Source organism: Branchiostoma lanceolatum, chromosome 5 (assembly GCF_035083965.1).
Source record: "Branchiostoma lanceolatum isolate klBraLanc5 chromosome 5, klBraLanc5.hap2, whole genome shotgun sequence".
NCBI lineage: Eukaryota > Metazoa > Chordata > Leptocardii > Amphioxiformes > Branchiostomatidae > Branchiostoma > Branchiostoma lanceolatum.
Window position 1 is genome coordinate 1,729,462 of NC_089726.1, and position 17,957 is coordinate 1,747,418.

General features: G+C 40.5%; 1 protein-coding gene across 1 annotated transcript in view; it reads right to left on the bottom strand.

The window, feature by feature from the left end:
• LOC136434358 (calcium-dependent secretion activator 1-like) overlaps positions 1 to 17,733 on the bottom strand; it is a 119,937-nt gene extending 102,204 nt beyond the window's left edge. The window contains exons 1-3 of the mRNA XM_066427144.1: positions 17,469 to 17,733; positions 14,451 to 14,649; positions 13,406 to 13,852 (exon numbers count right to left, since the gene is read on the bottom strand). Coding sequence (XP_066283241.1) covers positions 13,406 to 13,852; positions 14,451 to 14,649; positions 17,469 to 17,641 — 819 coding nt within the window. The 5' untranslated portion in view covers positions 17,642 to 17,733. The remainder of the gene's footprint in view (positions 1 to 13,405; positions 13,853 to 14,450; positions 14,650 to 17,468) is intronic.
• Positions 17,734 to 17,957: the final 224 nt, after the last annotated feature.

Consider the following 17,957-nt stretch of genomic DNA (forward strand, 5'->3'; position numbering starts at 1 on the left):
AGATTATTGTGTTTCTCCCTGAAGGAGAACATATTGTTTCTTCTCCAAGTCTTATCAAGGAGGTCTCCGTGGTCTTATTCATTGTCTTTGGCTAAGTTTCAGACATTTGACTCATCTAACTTTGAACTAAAGTAAAAGTGAAATACTGCCATCCTTTATTGATTGATTGAACAAACTGTTAAAGTCCTACCTACACCAGATGGTATATAGGCTTACAAACTTTGCTTAAGATTACTGTACATGTTCTTTGAGACAAAAGCTTACGTCAAAGAAAATCTTATCTGTTTCTTTGTCTCTTTACACTGAATGCAACTGCTTTGTCCACAACTGTCACAGACTGGTAAAAAAAGAAAAAAGTTGAAATGTCCTTGAAAAGTATCGGAGCACTTATTTGCTTTTTTATGCTGATTTATCTGTCAATGACACGGGTAATTACATATCGGAACTTTCAGATTAGCTTCAGGGCCACAATCCAAACTTAAAGAAACATCTGGAAAACCCTTGACATAAAGCGCACCCTTCCTGCATTTTCCGATCCTATCTCGCTCCTCAGAACACAGAAAACAAAACAAATCACAGCCCTCAGAGACCCGCAAACCGAAATCAATAATCAATCTGCTGTTGGAACAGAAGTTGTCGGCTTGTCTGTCATCCGTCAGCCTCAGTCTCCTGGCAATGGCTTTGACTGTAACAGCATGGGCCACAACAACACACTTCCTAGGTTCTCACATTTCAAATATTATTTTACATAAATATAGAATTCAGCAAGAGTCCTGAAACATGAAAAATCACTTAATGATGACAGTTAACTGATTGATCGATCGATCGACTGACTGGCCAATTGATAGATTTATTGATCGATCGGTTTGGTTGATAGGTTGATTTATTGATTTATTGATTGATTGATTGATTGATTGATCGACCAATCGATTGACCGATAGACAGATTGACTGACCCACTTACTCATTAACTAACTAACTCACTTGAAACAGATCTACAAAGTTTGGAGTACTAGTATTATAACTCTTGAATCTATCTGACAATATTTTCCCTTTGAAATCTTGTGTGCCAAGGTACAGACTTTCCTGTCAGGCTCTGCTTTCATGTTGATCTTCCAGTTCAACATTATTTCTTATATACGAGAAACAAGACACTAAATTGGTGTGGCCCTGACTTTAATAGCCATCCGTAACGATCCCCAACCTGGAAACCACTTAAGCCCGTCATACAATAGACAAGCTCTAGGAGAGAAACTGTACAGAATGACCAGCCATTGGTCCCTTAATCGACGTTCTGTGGCGGGATAATTGAGGGAGAAATGGGAAAACCTGAACGTTCTCTCTGTCCTGTCCTTCAGCACTGGTCAGTTTGGGCTGCACCAATAGGATTTGTTGGTTCTTGGTTTGAACAAAAAAAAATGATACTGAAACTGGAAGATCAACATGAAAACGAGTCCGAGAGGAAAGTCTTACCTTAGGCCACACCAATTTAATTTCTTGGTTAACAGATTTTTATTTTCCAAAAAAAAAAATTTTAGAAAAAAAAAAATCATGAAAACAGACGGCTGGCCCAGCCTTCTGTTTGAAGTTCATGATTTTTTTTTCTAAATTTTCTTTTTTTTTGGAAAATAAAAATCTGTTAACCAAGAAATTAAATTGGTGTGGCCTAATACAACACACAGATTCGACTCTTCCTCTCAGACCTCTGAACAAATAATTTCAGGACTAGGTGGCCCAAACTTGTCACTTCTTCCCCAGCATAAGAGCTATCTTAACCACCCAAAATCATGACCATACCTTGTCCAGAACACCAAAACCAGAATCAAAACCAGAATCAAAACCAGAAGTTCCACTGCAGTACCTAGAAAAGCCGCCAGGGGGCCCAAAATCTTATCATTTCCAGCATGAAAGTTCATCTATGTTGGTAGAATTCATCATTAACAAGACTAAACTTTTCGTCCAACACTGTAAGAGAAATTGGGACTTACCCCAAATTTTCGGTTGACTCCATCAACCCTATTCATGGAATGACCCGGCTACTGCAACGTGACGTCAGCGACATGTGATCGCAGTAGCGGGTCATACGTGCCAGATAACTTGTGTCCTCCCCCATCTCTGCTCTTATCATTTCCTTTTTTTGTCACATCCTAACAACACACCAAATACGGTTGTTTACGAAGAGACAGACACGCACACAAAAGTTGCCTGAAACATAACCTCCATTTTTCATGGAAGTACTGGTAATAAAACCCCAGAAAAATTCTTTCATCTCCATCCATGTTTTGACTAGTATTCAAAGTTCAGTGAACTGATCAGGATCAATAGACTAAACTGAGACCTCTTGATGTTTTGGTAACACAAAAGTTCAGGATACACATCTGAGCACATGTTTTGAAGCTTATTTATAGTGTTAAAGCTTACTTCTAGTTGTTTTGAAGCTTATTTACGGTTTGATTGCATAAATGATTAACGCGGCGTGACCTCCCACACAACAGGACATGTACATTTTTGTATGCCAAAAAAAACATTTAGTAAAACAAACAAAGTCTTCCCAAATATAAACACAACAGTAAAAGTGATTTTATTCGGTGGTTATAGCATATGACCAGGCGTTATGACACCATATACACCTCGGGCGGGTCATTAACCCTTAAGTAATCATTTCTACACCAGGTATTTATAATTGACATCAAGATTTTCCATTGCAATCTCCATATCGAGACGTACATGTATGCTGCCACGCTTCTCGACTTGCTTGAAGACAGTAAGACGGTCTACAGTAATCCGATTACCAGGCTAAGTATCCGATACGTTCCCGTTAGTGTTTTCATTCCCCCATTTGTCATGGAGGATGAGCAGAATGTCTCAAAATCTTTTCCAGTCCACGGACCACTCAGGTGTAGGCTGGACCAAATTATTCTGTTGGTTTCCAGACTTAAAAATTAAATCAAAAAAATACACTGATCATTTTGAGAAATGTGATTTCTTAACTTTCTCACCAGGCATAGTAAGAACATCTCAAAATCTTTTCCAGCCAGAAGTAATGTCATTGTGTTACAGACCATACAAAAACCCACTAATCGGTTAAAAGATGACAATAAGTCGTAATTTGAGAACCTGACTGTAACTGCACCGTGAAGGTGAATCTAATTTTGGAAGACAAATTTCAAAAGTTCAACAAATTCTTACCAATTTCAACTATCTGACAGTGTACAACTATTATATGATGGCAAAGCACCATGATGGTAATAGAGGGAAGGATATTTTTTTCAATTGGAATATTATTTTTAGTGACCACCTGAGTAATGATGAAATAATCAATAGATAAAGGACATCTAAAACATTGCTCATGACATGCAGTAAAATTCCTTTTTTTTTTTCAAATTTGAAATGTTAACCTTTAGCACTCTTACTCTCAGGTAGCTGTTTGGCACCCAATGCCCTATTGGTTAAAGAGTTAGGTTGAGAAGGTTAACTCAACAGTGCATGTCTTCTCTGTTTATTTTCCCTCGGTCTGAGAATCAAAAACTTCAGTCAAAAAGTTTATCCATGTGAATCTGGACGTGCAACAAAATGGCCACCCGGTGTCGATGTTGTGTAAATAATGGCACATTGATAACATTCCAGTCTGTTTAACACAGGGTCTGGGTACAGATGAGGTGACAGAGAGACTAAAGCCAGATCTGTCAGAATTACGGGGTCTGCTTGTCTTTTTCAGTCTGTTGTAATTACTAGGTGTTATCAGCCTTTTGAATTCTTTGTAATTTGTAACCTAACCACTATCATTCCACATAATTATATAATGTGTGTAGTCAGGGAGTTTAATTTAACATAAAGCATTAAAGTCATTTCTGAACTGTTGTGCGTAATGTGAGAGTTCAATCCCTGTCCGAGTCTTTAATACCAAAGACTTTTTAAAAATGGTACAATTAACTGCTTTCTCTGTTTAGCACTCAACAATTGTAGTTAACCACAAGCAACTACCAGTGGGCTTAGTAATACATGTAAGTCCCTGCTGTAGTGATTGCACAAAGCTGTGTGGCCTAAGGGCTATTGAAACGGTAGATGGGCGCCACCCTATGTTCCTTTTGATGTGGGAAGGACTCAGTTCCAGAGGCTTAGTGTACAATCAAACATGCAAGATGTGTAGTGGAAGACAGTCTAAAGAAAAAGGCTTGCAGGTCTCCGTGTATATAGATTTTCCTCATCACCAGGTCAGCCCATAATGGGTCGAGGTCAGTGTATAGACTTATTGTAAAATCCTGCATGCAAGAGGTGTAGCTTCAGACAAGTGGTGGCGGTTTGATGGATTCCAGCCCGGGCGAAATGTAGGTTCACCATTAGATCAAACCCACGGCAGTTATAGAGGCCACAACCTTTTCCCACCTCTTCATCATAAGGGATTCTTCAGAGGTCGACTTTAAAAGTGCCGACAATAGGAGATGGGATGACGCTAATTTTGGAGGGGCGGAGGCGCAATTTGTGATAATGGCTTTGCTCCCTTTGGCAAAATGAAGCCACACATTTCCTTTGTTCTTGCACGACACAAATTCATTTCTCAAGACTTTCTTCAGTAAACTTATAGCAAAAAGACATCATAAAAACAGAGCGCTGGGAGGAAAGCTTATTACATAATAAATCTGACTATATCCACTGCACCATTAGATGAACCTGCTGCAGTTATAGAGGCCACAACCTATACCCACCTCTTCATAACAAGGGTTTCTTCGCAGGTCGTCCTTAAAAGTGCCGACAATAGGAGATGGGAATACGCTAATTTTGAAGGGGCGGAAGTACAATTTCTGAAAATGGCTTTGCTTTGCTCAGCTTTGGGAAAAATTAAGCCACACATTTCATTAGTTCTTGCACGGCACAGTTTCATTTTTTAATTCTCAAGACAGTCTTCAGTAAATATAGCAAAAAGACATCATAAAAACATTTATTCTGAGCGCTGGGACCAAAGCTTGATAAATCTGACTGTATCCACTGCACCATTAGATCAAACCCGCGACAGTTATGGAGGCCACAACCTTTGCCCGCCTCTTCATGATAAGGGTTTCTTCCCAGGTCGTCTTTAAAAGTGCCGACAATAGGAGATACATTGTACGAGAGGACGCTATTTGGAGGGGCGGAGGCACAATTTCGGATAATATTTTCTTTGGAAAGGACAATTGGCAAGATATCAGGGCTCCAGCCAGCTGCGATTTACCTAAAAAAAACTAAAGGTTGCAGGCTGCAAAAGCGATTCAGGCTTGCTATGATGGTTACAATTACAAGAGGTAGCTATGTATCAGCTTGTAGAGATTCTGTTTTAAATAAGAAACGATTTGATTCGATAATGCCTAGAAACAAATTCATGTCATGATCAGGTAAAATATCGTTCTTTTTTTACTTACAGAGCTATCGAAGTCAATAAGATATAGATAGATACATACAAACAAACAAAAAACAAATAGTATTTAAGTTTCATGAAGCCAAGAAGGTTGAAGTAAGGCCGCAGGAACAACGGCTTTGGGTATTATCTTATAATTATTTGTGAAAAGACTTCTCAAAATGCAGGTAAACTTTTGGAACTTCAAAATAGTGCTGGACTGGTAATAAGCATTTTGCGCCCTGTATGTATGCATGTATGTGTGTGGTACAGCCGATAATTGGCCTTTAGAAAACCCTGACAGGAAACCGAGTGGTGACCTTTCAGTGCCATTTGACATGAACGGAATCCGCTATCGGCTGCTGGGTGACAAAACTCTCCCGTGGGAGAAGCTGACGTAAATGTTTTTGTGTGAGGGAATTTCTGATCAGCTTTCTACCTTTCTATATACTTACTAGTAGGGGCAAAGAGAAAATGCTTTTGGTGAATCGGTTTTCTGTTGTTCAATATCAACAGAAGTTAATCATTTCGCAAGAAAAGATTGTCCCATGGGATATGCTGACGCAAACATTTTTCTGTAAAGGAATTTCAGCTTTCTTGTAACCTTTCTATTAGTAGGGGTAAACAGATAAATCATTTTGGTGAATTGATTTTAATTTTCGTGGTTTATAGCTTGAATGACAGAAGTTGATAAATTTAGTAAACAAAAATTGTCCCATGGTATTTGCTGACGCAAACGTTTTTCTGTAAAGGAATTTAATTAGCTTACAACCTATTCAGGGACGAACATGAGATAATATATTATGTCGTACAATTGGATTCTTTTTCATCTAAAAAATATTCATTTCTATCAACATTCTGGTTGATCATTATCATGGGAATGAAAATTAAAGAATTGTATTCACCAATGACCTATATATAATATATAATTTCAGATGTCAACCTTTTCAGGAGCAAACAAAATAATGCAATACAAAAGAATTCTTTTCTGTCAATACAATCTAATGTTCTTACCTACATTGTACCAACATTTCGTTTCCACATAATGTGAATGAAAAAGAATTCTATACACCAACGATGACCTATATAAAATACATTGTACGTAGCGACCTGATAAAGCTATTCATTTCAGTGAAAAGGATATTTTGTGGTTTATTGTTTGACTGACACCTGTCATTCATTCAGGAAAGCCTGTAACAAAACTGTCCCACAGGACACACTGATGCAAACATTTTTATGCAAAATTAGAAATTTTGCATTTCTTGTAACCCTTTTACAAATAAAGCCATCAGGTAATGAAGAGATAACAAGTTCTGTTTCTCTGTCAATGATTATGATAAAAGCCATTAACAAAACTGTCCTAAGGGACACAATATCACTGTGTTTAATGTATTTATTCTACAATGCAAGTTGGGGTGACTAGATATTTGAGTGGGATTATGTACAAGATATACCACTGGTACAAGTTACATATTCTTGACAATTGAGTACCAGAATAGACCCTTTGTTGTGTTACTAAATAATGTTTCTTAAACAAGTAATACAACAAAAAAGGTCATCTTTTAAAAAACATTCTAAAAAGCTTCCGGATTTAAATTTCTAAATAGATTTTTTCCAGCCTTTTTGCTTTCTTAACTGAAGATCTATTTACTGTAAAAAATACCTGAACTCTGCTCACCATAAATACTCACTGAAAAGGTGCAGGGATGTGTGTTGTGGGGATAGACTTAGACAGTTTAAGTCTATCCCCACAACACACATCCCTGCGACTTTTCAGTCCACACAACTCACGACAGCTCGGTAAAATATTCATGTCTCCATCAGGCAGAAAGCCTGTTTTCCATCGCCACATTCTGACGAGGACGTCTTCTAACGAGCATCCATCCGTCACAACCTGCCTGCCGGGCCTCGTTAATTAGTGGAGATGATTAGAGCGACAGGATGAGATATAATAACATCATCAGAGCCCTCGAGCGGAATAACAGATACAGGAAGAAAACATGGAAACACTGTAAACGGAAACACTAGAAGTTATAATCTGTATCATTCAATTGCAACTGGCACAGCTACATGTACTCTTCTATTTTATTTATTTATCTATTTGTTTGGCTGTGTACAATGTACAGCAGCCAAGGCTGCCTAACCAGCTATTGCTATTACAAGGGGCCAACCTTGCTGCAAAAGTACATGATAAAATACAATAGTTGCATTAGTTAAAAATAAATAATACAGGCATACAATCATACAACTCTTACCGTGAATTAATATACAGTATGAACATTTAACTACTCTTCTGTGTGAAGGCACTAATTTTCTGTTGAAACAAAATGTAATACTGTCTTGTAAATTTTCCGTTGCTTTATCATCTAATTTTATTTCATGGCCTCCAGGACGAAAAGTGATGCTTCACTTAGTCTAATGGAAATCCAAATAAACCGAAACCAAACCAAACTAATCTCCAAGCAGATCTAAGGATACATACCAGTATATACAAATGTATATCATATGATGTTCAGTACTGATACATCAGTTCAGATGTGTGTTGCCACTATATTATGCTCATATTACTTTGTGTTACTCATTACTGCTATCATTATGATTTATTTCTGAATATCATTATTTACTACTGTACCTCTTCCATTACTCAAGTTTATGTATTCTTACCTGTATGCATGGTGTCTTATAAGCCCGTATGGGCTGGGCGACTTTTGTCGCAGGACACGGAAATAAAACATTCATTCATTCATTTGATACATTCATGTAGAATCAAATCTAGCCAACTGCAGCTGCCCACCCAAGTGTCAGGGACCGCCACAGCAGTATAGTCAAACACTGGATAATACTATAAATGAATAAAACTACATACAACTTCAGTGCGGCTGAACAATTCTAATGTTATACCATATGAAAAATTGCACCCAATAGCAAGATAATGCTGCAATTCTTCACGTTGAAAGCAGGCAGGCCTGATCCTTTCCTTGGAAAAGGGGAGTGATGTGTGCTGTGCTAGTTAAAGGAAAGCACCACAGGATCTTGAAACCGTTATTTTCCAGTAGTTTTCATATTAAAACGTTGAAAAATTATTTTTTTTACACTAGTCCGCCTATAATTACCCTGTGCCCGCGTTTGAACTTCGCGCTCTCCTCGCTCTCCCCCGTCGCGATTGGCGATTACGTAATGGTCTGCTGCCTCGGTCTGGGGTAGCTCTGACGTCATCGTTACGGAACATGCTATCCTGAGGCCGCCATTTTGCAAGAAGATCGGATCTCGTTGTAGAGCTAATTTTGGACCAGTGACGATCGTGATCGCCGGATTTGATCAACATGGGCGACCGTTTCGATCCAGACAACATCATAGCCTACAATGGTCCCTCTATAGTGCACATTGTAGTTGTAATGATCGCTACGGGCCATATCAGCTGCCTTCATCGTTTTGAATTCAAAAACAGTCACAAAACCAACATTCCGAACCAAATCCAGAATATCATTTCTTCCCACCTCGACTTTCAGAAACTTAGATATAATCTTTCAAGACAATTCAATATCTACAACTGGATAAAATTCGGAGATTACTTCGAAGTTCAAGACGTTTCGAGTGACATTCATCAAGAGTTCTTCTTCAGCGTCACTAGAATGAACTGTCAAAAGAAGTCAATACATGTAACTGGAAAAAAACGGTCAAACATGATAGATATAATTTGTTCTGTTACTTGCTTTTACATAGAAGTATATAATCAAAAAGCTATCAAAGTCTGTTTTTTTTTCATAATCATAACACCTTTATGCTGTTTGCATGATTTTCCAAAGCTCTAGAATAGAGCTGTGTATCGGTACAGTGTACCGCTACAGTACCGGGTACAATCAATTTGGTACAGGTCCAAAATACCTGACCCTGCTGTATCGGTACTGGACCTGACTCAGGGGATGGCCACTTTGACAGATAAAATTACTATGAAATTACCGTGGCAGTGCTCTAAAGCCGCTCTAAAGCACAGAAAACACATTTGCACGGCTAAGAGTCAAATTTTCATCTGTGTTTTCATAAAAATAATACCTAGCACAATCAAATATTATGTTTTTACCAGTTCAAACATGCTTTTGTCCTTATTGATAATCTAGTATTTTCCTAACAAGTAGTTTAGGTACAGGTTCAGGTCTGGACCTGTACCTTAACCTGTGTACCTGTACCTGTACCTAAAATTTGTTTAGGTACACAGCTCTACTCTAGAATGTGTGGGTGTGACCAGCGATGATCTGAGCGGCCGGACGTCGCCCTGTGCGCACCTGTCCCAGGTGTGGGTATTGATCCACAAACCGCATTAAAACATGTCAGCATCCCGCAATCACAACGCACGGCACAACCAAGGCAGCTCATCGGTTCTTGGACATTCAGAAATAAATCAAGAAGGGGTTTGCTTCTCTGTACGGGGACTTAAAACTTTAATTTGTTGCTGCGGTCAATTATAAGACATAATCCATCAGTCTTCGTTGCTTTCAGTATCTATATTTCTATCTTGTTCAATTCTTTTTTTCACCTTTTTTTCATCAAATTCTCAATTTTTCACTTTTATCATCATCATCATCATCATCATCATCGTCATCATCATCATCATCATCATAATCATCATCATCATCACATGCACCTCATCCCCATTTCTTTCCTTCTCTCTCTCTCCATCCCTCGTCTGTCCTGATCCCCCATAGGTCTAGGAAGGTCTTCTAGCTCTACACAAAGTCATGTAGTTCACAGCAAAGATTTATCAGGTGCAGTATTCTATTCTATAATATCATATGTGATAAATTATGTGACATTTAACATTCTACAATGCCCACCACCACCCAGTAAGAGAGGAACAGAAAAGAGAGTTAGGCTGGTTGTCATTGACAAGTCAAAAGAGCAAAAAAGCATCAAGTCACAGGGGTGCTGTCAATTCCCATCTCAAGGATTTGGAGGCGACAAAAGACAGGAAATACTGGCTTTCTCCATACAGGCCTTAACTTTAAGGGTGTGAGGTTACATAATCCAGTCTGGAATGACTCAATTCCTGCCACCAAGTCACAAGTTCACCAGGTCTCGGCCCCAACACCCCCATCAGTAAGAGAACTCACTGATCAGACCAGTAACAGATAGTCGGGCTGGTTGCCATTGGTCAAAAGAGCAAAAAAGCATCAATTCACAGGGGTGCTGTCAATCCCGATCTCAAGGATTCGGAGGTGTCAAAAGACAGGAAATAGTGGCTTTCTCACATACAGGCCTTAAGGGTGCGAGGCTACATAATCCAGTCTGGAATGACGCAATTCCTGTGACCGGGTCACAAAGCTAGGGGTGGCCCCATCAGTAAATGAAGAATAGACCAAAAACAGATAGGCTGGTAGCCATTGAGTGATTGACAAGCCAAAATTTCAAAAAGCATCAAATCACAGGGCTGCTGTCGATCACGATCTCAAGGATTTGGAGGTGACAAAAGACAGGAAATAGTGGATTTCTCTCATACAGGCCTTAAGGGTGCGAGGCTACATAATCCAGTCTGGAATGACTCCTGCCAGCCGGCCAGCTTAAGATGTCACAACACCAGGTCCCGCCTTTCACTCAAGTTCAGGCCACACAAGAATCTGTTGGTTCTCTGATAGAAGACAATACTGAAGTCGAATATCCACAAAAGTCTACTCAGAGGGGAAAGTCTGTACAATCAAAACTGAAAAACGTGAAACCAATAAACTCTTGTGTACTATGTGGCCACATTGGTCACTGTAGACAGGATTCTTAACATTTGCGTCAATGGAAAATACTGTATTCTCTAAGAGACCACCAAAAAAGTGGTCACAATGACCAGGTGGTCATTATGTAGAGCCATTCATTTGTACAGGTTTGACTGTAAGATCAACTTGAGTTTGAGGCCAGAGTCTGTATATTCAAAAAAATACGCAAGAAGACCACTCAGGGGACCGATGAAATCTGGTCTATGTGCACAGGTGGTCACTATAGGCAGCATTCTTAATGCTTGTGTAAGTGGGAAAAATCTCAAAAGGACCACACAAAAAATGGTGGAAGAATTGCAAGAATGTGCAAATAAAGATCATCATCATCATCATCACTATGTAGAGGTGGTATATGTAGCCATATATAGCTTGTAGTTGTACAGTTGTGACTGCACCTTGGAACACACATGTTCATTTTCAAGGAGTCAAGTTTTCCTGCCAGCCTTCTGTTTTCACATTGACCTCTTAAAAGATTTCTACTTTGAGTTATGGGGAAAACTAGAAGTAGAAAATTGGTATGGACTTAATGCCAGCTTTTAGGTGATTGCAACGGAAGCTGGCAAAGAACAGAGTTCGACTTCAAGGTTGGTGACGTCAATGCCAATGCCAGAGCCATTTCTTTCTAAATTAAAAAGGCCCCAGGACACAACCTTGTTAAGACCACACGCATTAAATTTGTTGCTTTATAGATTTTCAAAAGATACATGTATATTTCCTGTATAGAGTAATGAAATTCGGATGACAATGTAATCTACAGCAGGCAAGATTGTGATATGACACATTTTTTGTTTTACTATAATAATGATTTGTATAATTTGATTTCATGTATGAGCCACTGAGACTTCATCTTCAATGATGGCAACAACAGGCTCTTGTTGAACTTGATTTTTTTAAATCAAAAAACGTAAAAATTGTCAATATTAAAACAGAGTCTGAGAGGAGAGTCTGTACCTTAGTACACACACAGTCTCCCCTGACATTTCTGTGGTCAGCACTTGTTATAATTATGAATAATGACTGTGCTGTTTAATATTCATGAAAGCTTCTGAGCGAGCCTGATTCCCTGTGAGAGAGTGAATAAATATTCTGACATCATACGGAAAGTATACAATCATCACATAATTAGGCATGAGTCAGACTGAAACTGGACGGAATAATATCTTTTCATGATAATATAAAATAACAACCGACAACTAACCCTAGACTGCCAAGAAATCAAACAAAGAAAACAGAATCTTAGATTTCATATTGCTTGTAGAGTCTGCTAATTTTCTATCAATTCATCATCAGTCTGATAATGCAAAACACCCCCATAATGCTGTCTAGATTGGTAGAGCCGACCTTCTCCCAAGGCGACAGCAGGACCTGACATGTTGCCATGGCGTCTCCATGACAACGACATGTTCCATGTACATCACTCCTGACTGAAGCTTCCACACTACTGAGATTCAATACACAGATAACAGACCAGGAAGGCCGTTCTGCTGTTTAAAACCAGCCGTATCACCGATCATACAAGGTCACACGCAATATTCCTGCACAAGGTCACGATCATGTGACCAGATACAACAGTTATAGCCAAGGTCAAACACAGACAAGGTCATCTCTATGATAATTTATCACCAGAACACTAACGTTATAGCTACATGTAGGCTGACAGCTACATGCAGATCAGGCTAGGATAGGGACTGGGGAAACTATGCATCATTCTGTGGTATTGATCAAACATCATAATTATAATGTCAAATCTTGTAATTTCACCTAGTATCCTAAGACCATCACACTAAAAAAAACAGTGTAATCAATGTGGAAATAAGACCAAGAACATTTCAAGATTTAAAGTACTATAATACTAACCAAGACACATATACCTGGCAGGCATTGTAGAACAATAACAACTGTTATATGCACATATATAACATTATATCCACAACGATATACATGTATGATACTGTGAGATACTGTGAGGCACCGGAATTCATATGGAGGACCTGAGTGCGGCCATGGCGGATAGACTGATGTGGTCCTCAGTGGTGCATCGACTTACCCTGTCGCCTCCGGGGTCGACCGATGATGATGATGATGATGATACAAACTTAAGAAGCCACTTATCTGGCAGGTGTTGTAGAGCAGCCAATGCTCAAACTTCTATCCACATAACAATACATGTACATATATACAGTACATACATATACATATACATGTACATAGACAGGTATAACACTGTGTACAAGGCATAATAATACTATGAGACACATTAACTGAGCCCCACGTACCTGGCAGGCGTTGTAGAGCAGCTGATGCTCAAACTTCTTGACCCCCAGGATCTGCTGAAACATCTCGTACAGCTGCTCCTTGCTGAGGATCAGCTCGGAGGCAGCCGCGGCCGCCATGCGCGTCGGCTGCTTCCGAGGGTCCTCCTCCCCGCGGTAAATCGCATCGAACTTGGCCATCCACGAGCTCAGCACCGTCTCCTTGCTCAGTCCATCGATCTCAGGCAAGCCCCGCACCCTCTTCTCAATATTATTCTTGAACACTTCCCTGAAATCGTGGGACGAGCACCCGCCGGAGGCCACCATTCGCGTCACGCGGTCGCTCTTGAGGAAGACTTCGTAGTAGCTCTGCACCGCGTTGCAGAACGCCTCGTCCGCCACGATCTGGGTGTCGCCGTTGATGAAGGAGCCGAACCGCTCCTTGATGGTCTGCAGCTGCTGCTTGGTGACCTACGGGAGCCGCGGACAAAGGAAGACAAGGATGAACAGTAGTTATATTTTGGTAGATATTTTTTGCTTCTTTTTTTTTTGCTGAGGATTACGATTTTCCCTATTTGTCAGATAAAAAAAGGCCAAGACTTTGTGACACTGCATTCAAAACAAAAAGAAACAGTCTCTAATAAGACAAAACCTCAAGTACACTGTATACAAAGAAAGGATAAACTGGAGAGGGTGCAAAACAACCTGCCAGGGCCGAAAATTATGACAGGGCCAAAAAACTATGACAGGGCCAAAAAACTATGACAGGGCCAACTATACCGGCTATACAGATACAGATACACTCCATACAGATACAGATACAGAATCTGATACAGATACAGAAGCTGGTGTGTTACACTGAAGGGCGGTTAACGCCAGTTATACCGGCTACACAAATACAGATACAGGTACATGTACCTTGGCCTGTCTGCGAGCCATGTCGGTGGGCTGCTTGGCGTTGAAGGGTTATTTAAGGTACTGGTTAGGGTAAGGGTTGGCCCACGGGTTGGCGTACAGGTTAGCGTACGGGTTAGGGTAATACTGGATATATAGATACAAATACAGGTACCTTGGCCTGTCTGCGAGCCATGTCCGTGGGCTGCTTGGCGTTGAAGGGGTACGCGATGCACCTGAGGACGAAGACGTAGAGCTGCAGCCTCCTCTTCCTCTCCTCCTCCTCCTCCCGCAGCTTCTCCAGGTCCTCCTTCTCCTTCTCGCTGACGATAGATGGTGAGGGGGAGGAGGGCCGGATGGACTCGGACCGAGAGCTGGCGATGGAGAGAAACAATTCAATCTAAAATGACCTAGACTAGATCAGTACAATGATACACAGTGCTGTCTCCTGGACCGAGAGCTGAGGATGAAGAGAAACAAGGCAGTCAGAGATGGCAGCCTTCATCCCTGAGTACTCGCCCTCTCACAGTACATACAGAAATTGCACTGCTTACTCTGGCAGAATTGAAAAACACACAGACAGATGGATGGATGGAGAGAAACAATTTAATCTGAAACAAACTAGACCAGTACAATGATACACAGAACTGTTTCCAGGACCTGTCCCTCCGTCCCTGGATCGAAATTTGCTTGTTGGGAAAGACAGAAACTTCAGTGACAATCAAAGAAGAAGGGGGGGAGGGCCGGATGGACTCGGACCGAGAGCTGGGGATAGGGAGAGAAACAATTCATTCATTTTATCCAGTTGCTTGAGTAACTATTTTTGTTACCTGGATGTCTAACCTTCATCAACATAATTCATTTATTTAAAATATCTATTTATTGGCTTGGCTGTTTAGCATGCACAGCCAGGGCTGCCCAACTAGCCCGTTGCTACTACAAGGAGCTAGCCTTGCTGACAAAGACAGGATATTACAATGGAATGTTGACATGGACTGCATAATGAGCTATATGAGCTATATGAAATAACGAGCAAAATGAACATGATGAAACAATTCAACTGACAATCAAAGGAGAGGTGGAGGATGGACCGAGAGCTGAGGATGGAGAGAAACAATTCAATTTGAAATGAACAAGAACTGGACAAGTACAATGACATTTTTTTCAAACACGGATAACCTTTTAAATATCTGCATTTGTTACTACTAATGAATCTGTAGTATTGGGTTCATCATCATTGATGTGCCACTAGGCACGGGAGGATCTTAAGTCTAAGTAAGTCATGATCATCGCCACCTGTCAGTGTGTGCATATGAGGCGGATCATCATTGTCATCCAGACTTTCACAGTTGATTACAGTAAGAAATAGAGAGGAAGAGCAAAGAGGCAATCAGTGACAGCAGACTATACCTCTCTAGAGGTACCTTTGCTGGGTTGTATTTTGCAGTAGGATTGAAAGGGAATTTTTTGCAGCATTGAATTTGAAACAATGCTGTAGCACAGAAGTCAGACAAGGGAGACATATTTGCAGTGTCAGATAGAGAGAAACAATCTAATTTGTCAGTGTACTTAAAATTAACAAGAACAGGACGAGCAACATGTTTTTTTTTTTTTTTTTCAAAAGAAAGAGTATCTATATTTGTCCCAAATATGGGGTAAAGGTTGCCATGTACTGATTCCCGGATGTTTTCAATCAGACGTTCTGTTGAAAATAAAATCCATCTATTGATTGAATATTACTGTAAATGCAGAAATTTTCACATTTTTTGTGGTGAATTCTTCGCTGCAAATTTAAAACCACTGCAAATTTGCCCTCCTACCACCTTGTCCACTATGGTCTCAAACACGAACTTAAAACCGCCGTGAACACTCAATGTTCTCCCTACGGCGAAAAATCAACACCATGCAAACTTAAATGCATTTACAGTATTGCACACTGGTGTTTCATAACAGTAAAGTAGGATTAATTTGATCTGTTTGATTGCCCTATTGAACAATAAATCAATAGGTTCTCAAACATGCCAAAGGTTCATGTAATGCCCTCCTTCATACACGGGATTTGAACCCGTGACCTTGCGATCCACAGGAGCGATAACAACCATAATATTTACTGTTAATGGTAACCTTTGACCTAACTGGGTGACAACCATAAACAGTGGAATAAAAATCCCTACGTCGTTTCAAAAAGACACAAAATAATGTAAAATGTACAAAATGTAAATGAATTAACACAAAAATGTAAATTTTCTATACGGTTTGTTACATTTTTGTATCAAAATCTCCCCCCCCCCACTTCCTTCTTTCCAATGAGCAGTCCTGTGTTACACAACAGCTTAATATTATAATGGTGATGCAATGTAAACAGAAGAAAGCCATTAACACAAATACTGTAACGTTATACATGTAAGCTGCGCAGTACATGCAAATAAACAATACCGCCTCGGTACTTGTCGTGTTTACATTTGATAAATAATCAGTGTCTTGCTCGACACAATAACAACAGAGGAATCTGAAGCCATGCCGACATAATTTACGAGCCATCTGGATATTGAAGGACGTTTAAATGTGTTTTCAGTAAGGCACACAGAACATTCAACGAACGCGCTCCGCCCATTTCCTGAACGGTACAGCCCGGCCCGACTTACATGATTTAAATCCTTAATTTATCGTTCCTGATCGTCATAGTTTTGAAACCGACAGTCGAAAATATGGAGTTGAAAACACGTCTATTAAACCAACACATATGGCGAGGTACGGAAAGTTATAATTATACGGTAGTTGAATAATCACACGGTTCACTGCAGGACAATACCACCTGTCGTGGCGATCCTTTACAGACAGGAAACAGCGATGTAAATTTTTCGCAAATTGAATTTAGACCTTGACACGTTTGCCCCGCTATCACGGACGAGTTATCTATGATATCCGACCTGATTTCAGGTTGACATGAATTTTGGCACGTCCGTGAATCTTTGATACGTCCGTGGGTGGGTGGGAAACACGTAACGTTACGGTGTGTATGATAACAACACCTGCTAGCTGGGTCAGCGAGCACTTTACGACTCCATTCATTTAATCTGACACGCAGAACCCGGCGCTAAAATCACGACAACCGCACGGCGAATCTCGGCAGAGGTCTGGGACGTGATTTGTATGTTTGTCGGAGCCCGAGGGGCCCAGGCGGAAGCCTCACCTGGATCCGGCGGCCAGAGAGTTGTCGCTGCCCGGGGACACATCGCGCCTGCTCCCGATGCCGCTCTGCTGGCTGCCCCCGTAGCCGCTGCCCCCGTCCGGAATGGAGAGGACCTCGGTGTTCTCTACTACTTCGGGCTCGGACTCCTCCTCGCTCGAGCTGGGCTCCAGCATCTTGGCCTACCGAAATATGGCCGCCGCCGCCCGATATTTGGCCCGCAAAAACATGAATTAGAAATATTGATTTTTGGCCAATCTGCACATGCGCACTGCGCACTTCCTCGTCCGCAAAGCCTAGTGGGGGATGGGTGGAACCACAACAACACGGGGGTGAGCGGACGGAACCATTCGTGGCAAATTCATAATTATATGGTATGATAATATCAGATTTTTAATGATGTACGTGAAGGTTTTTCAAACATTCCATTAACAAGAGGTTCGAAAACCATTGATAAAACTGCTTCTTTTTTCTATATTTTAGACTTACAGA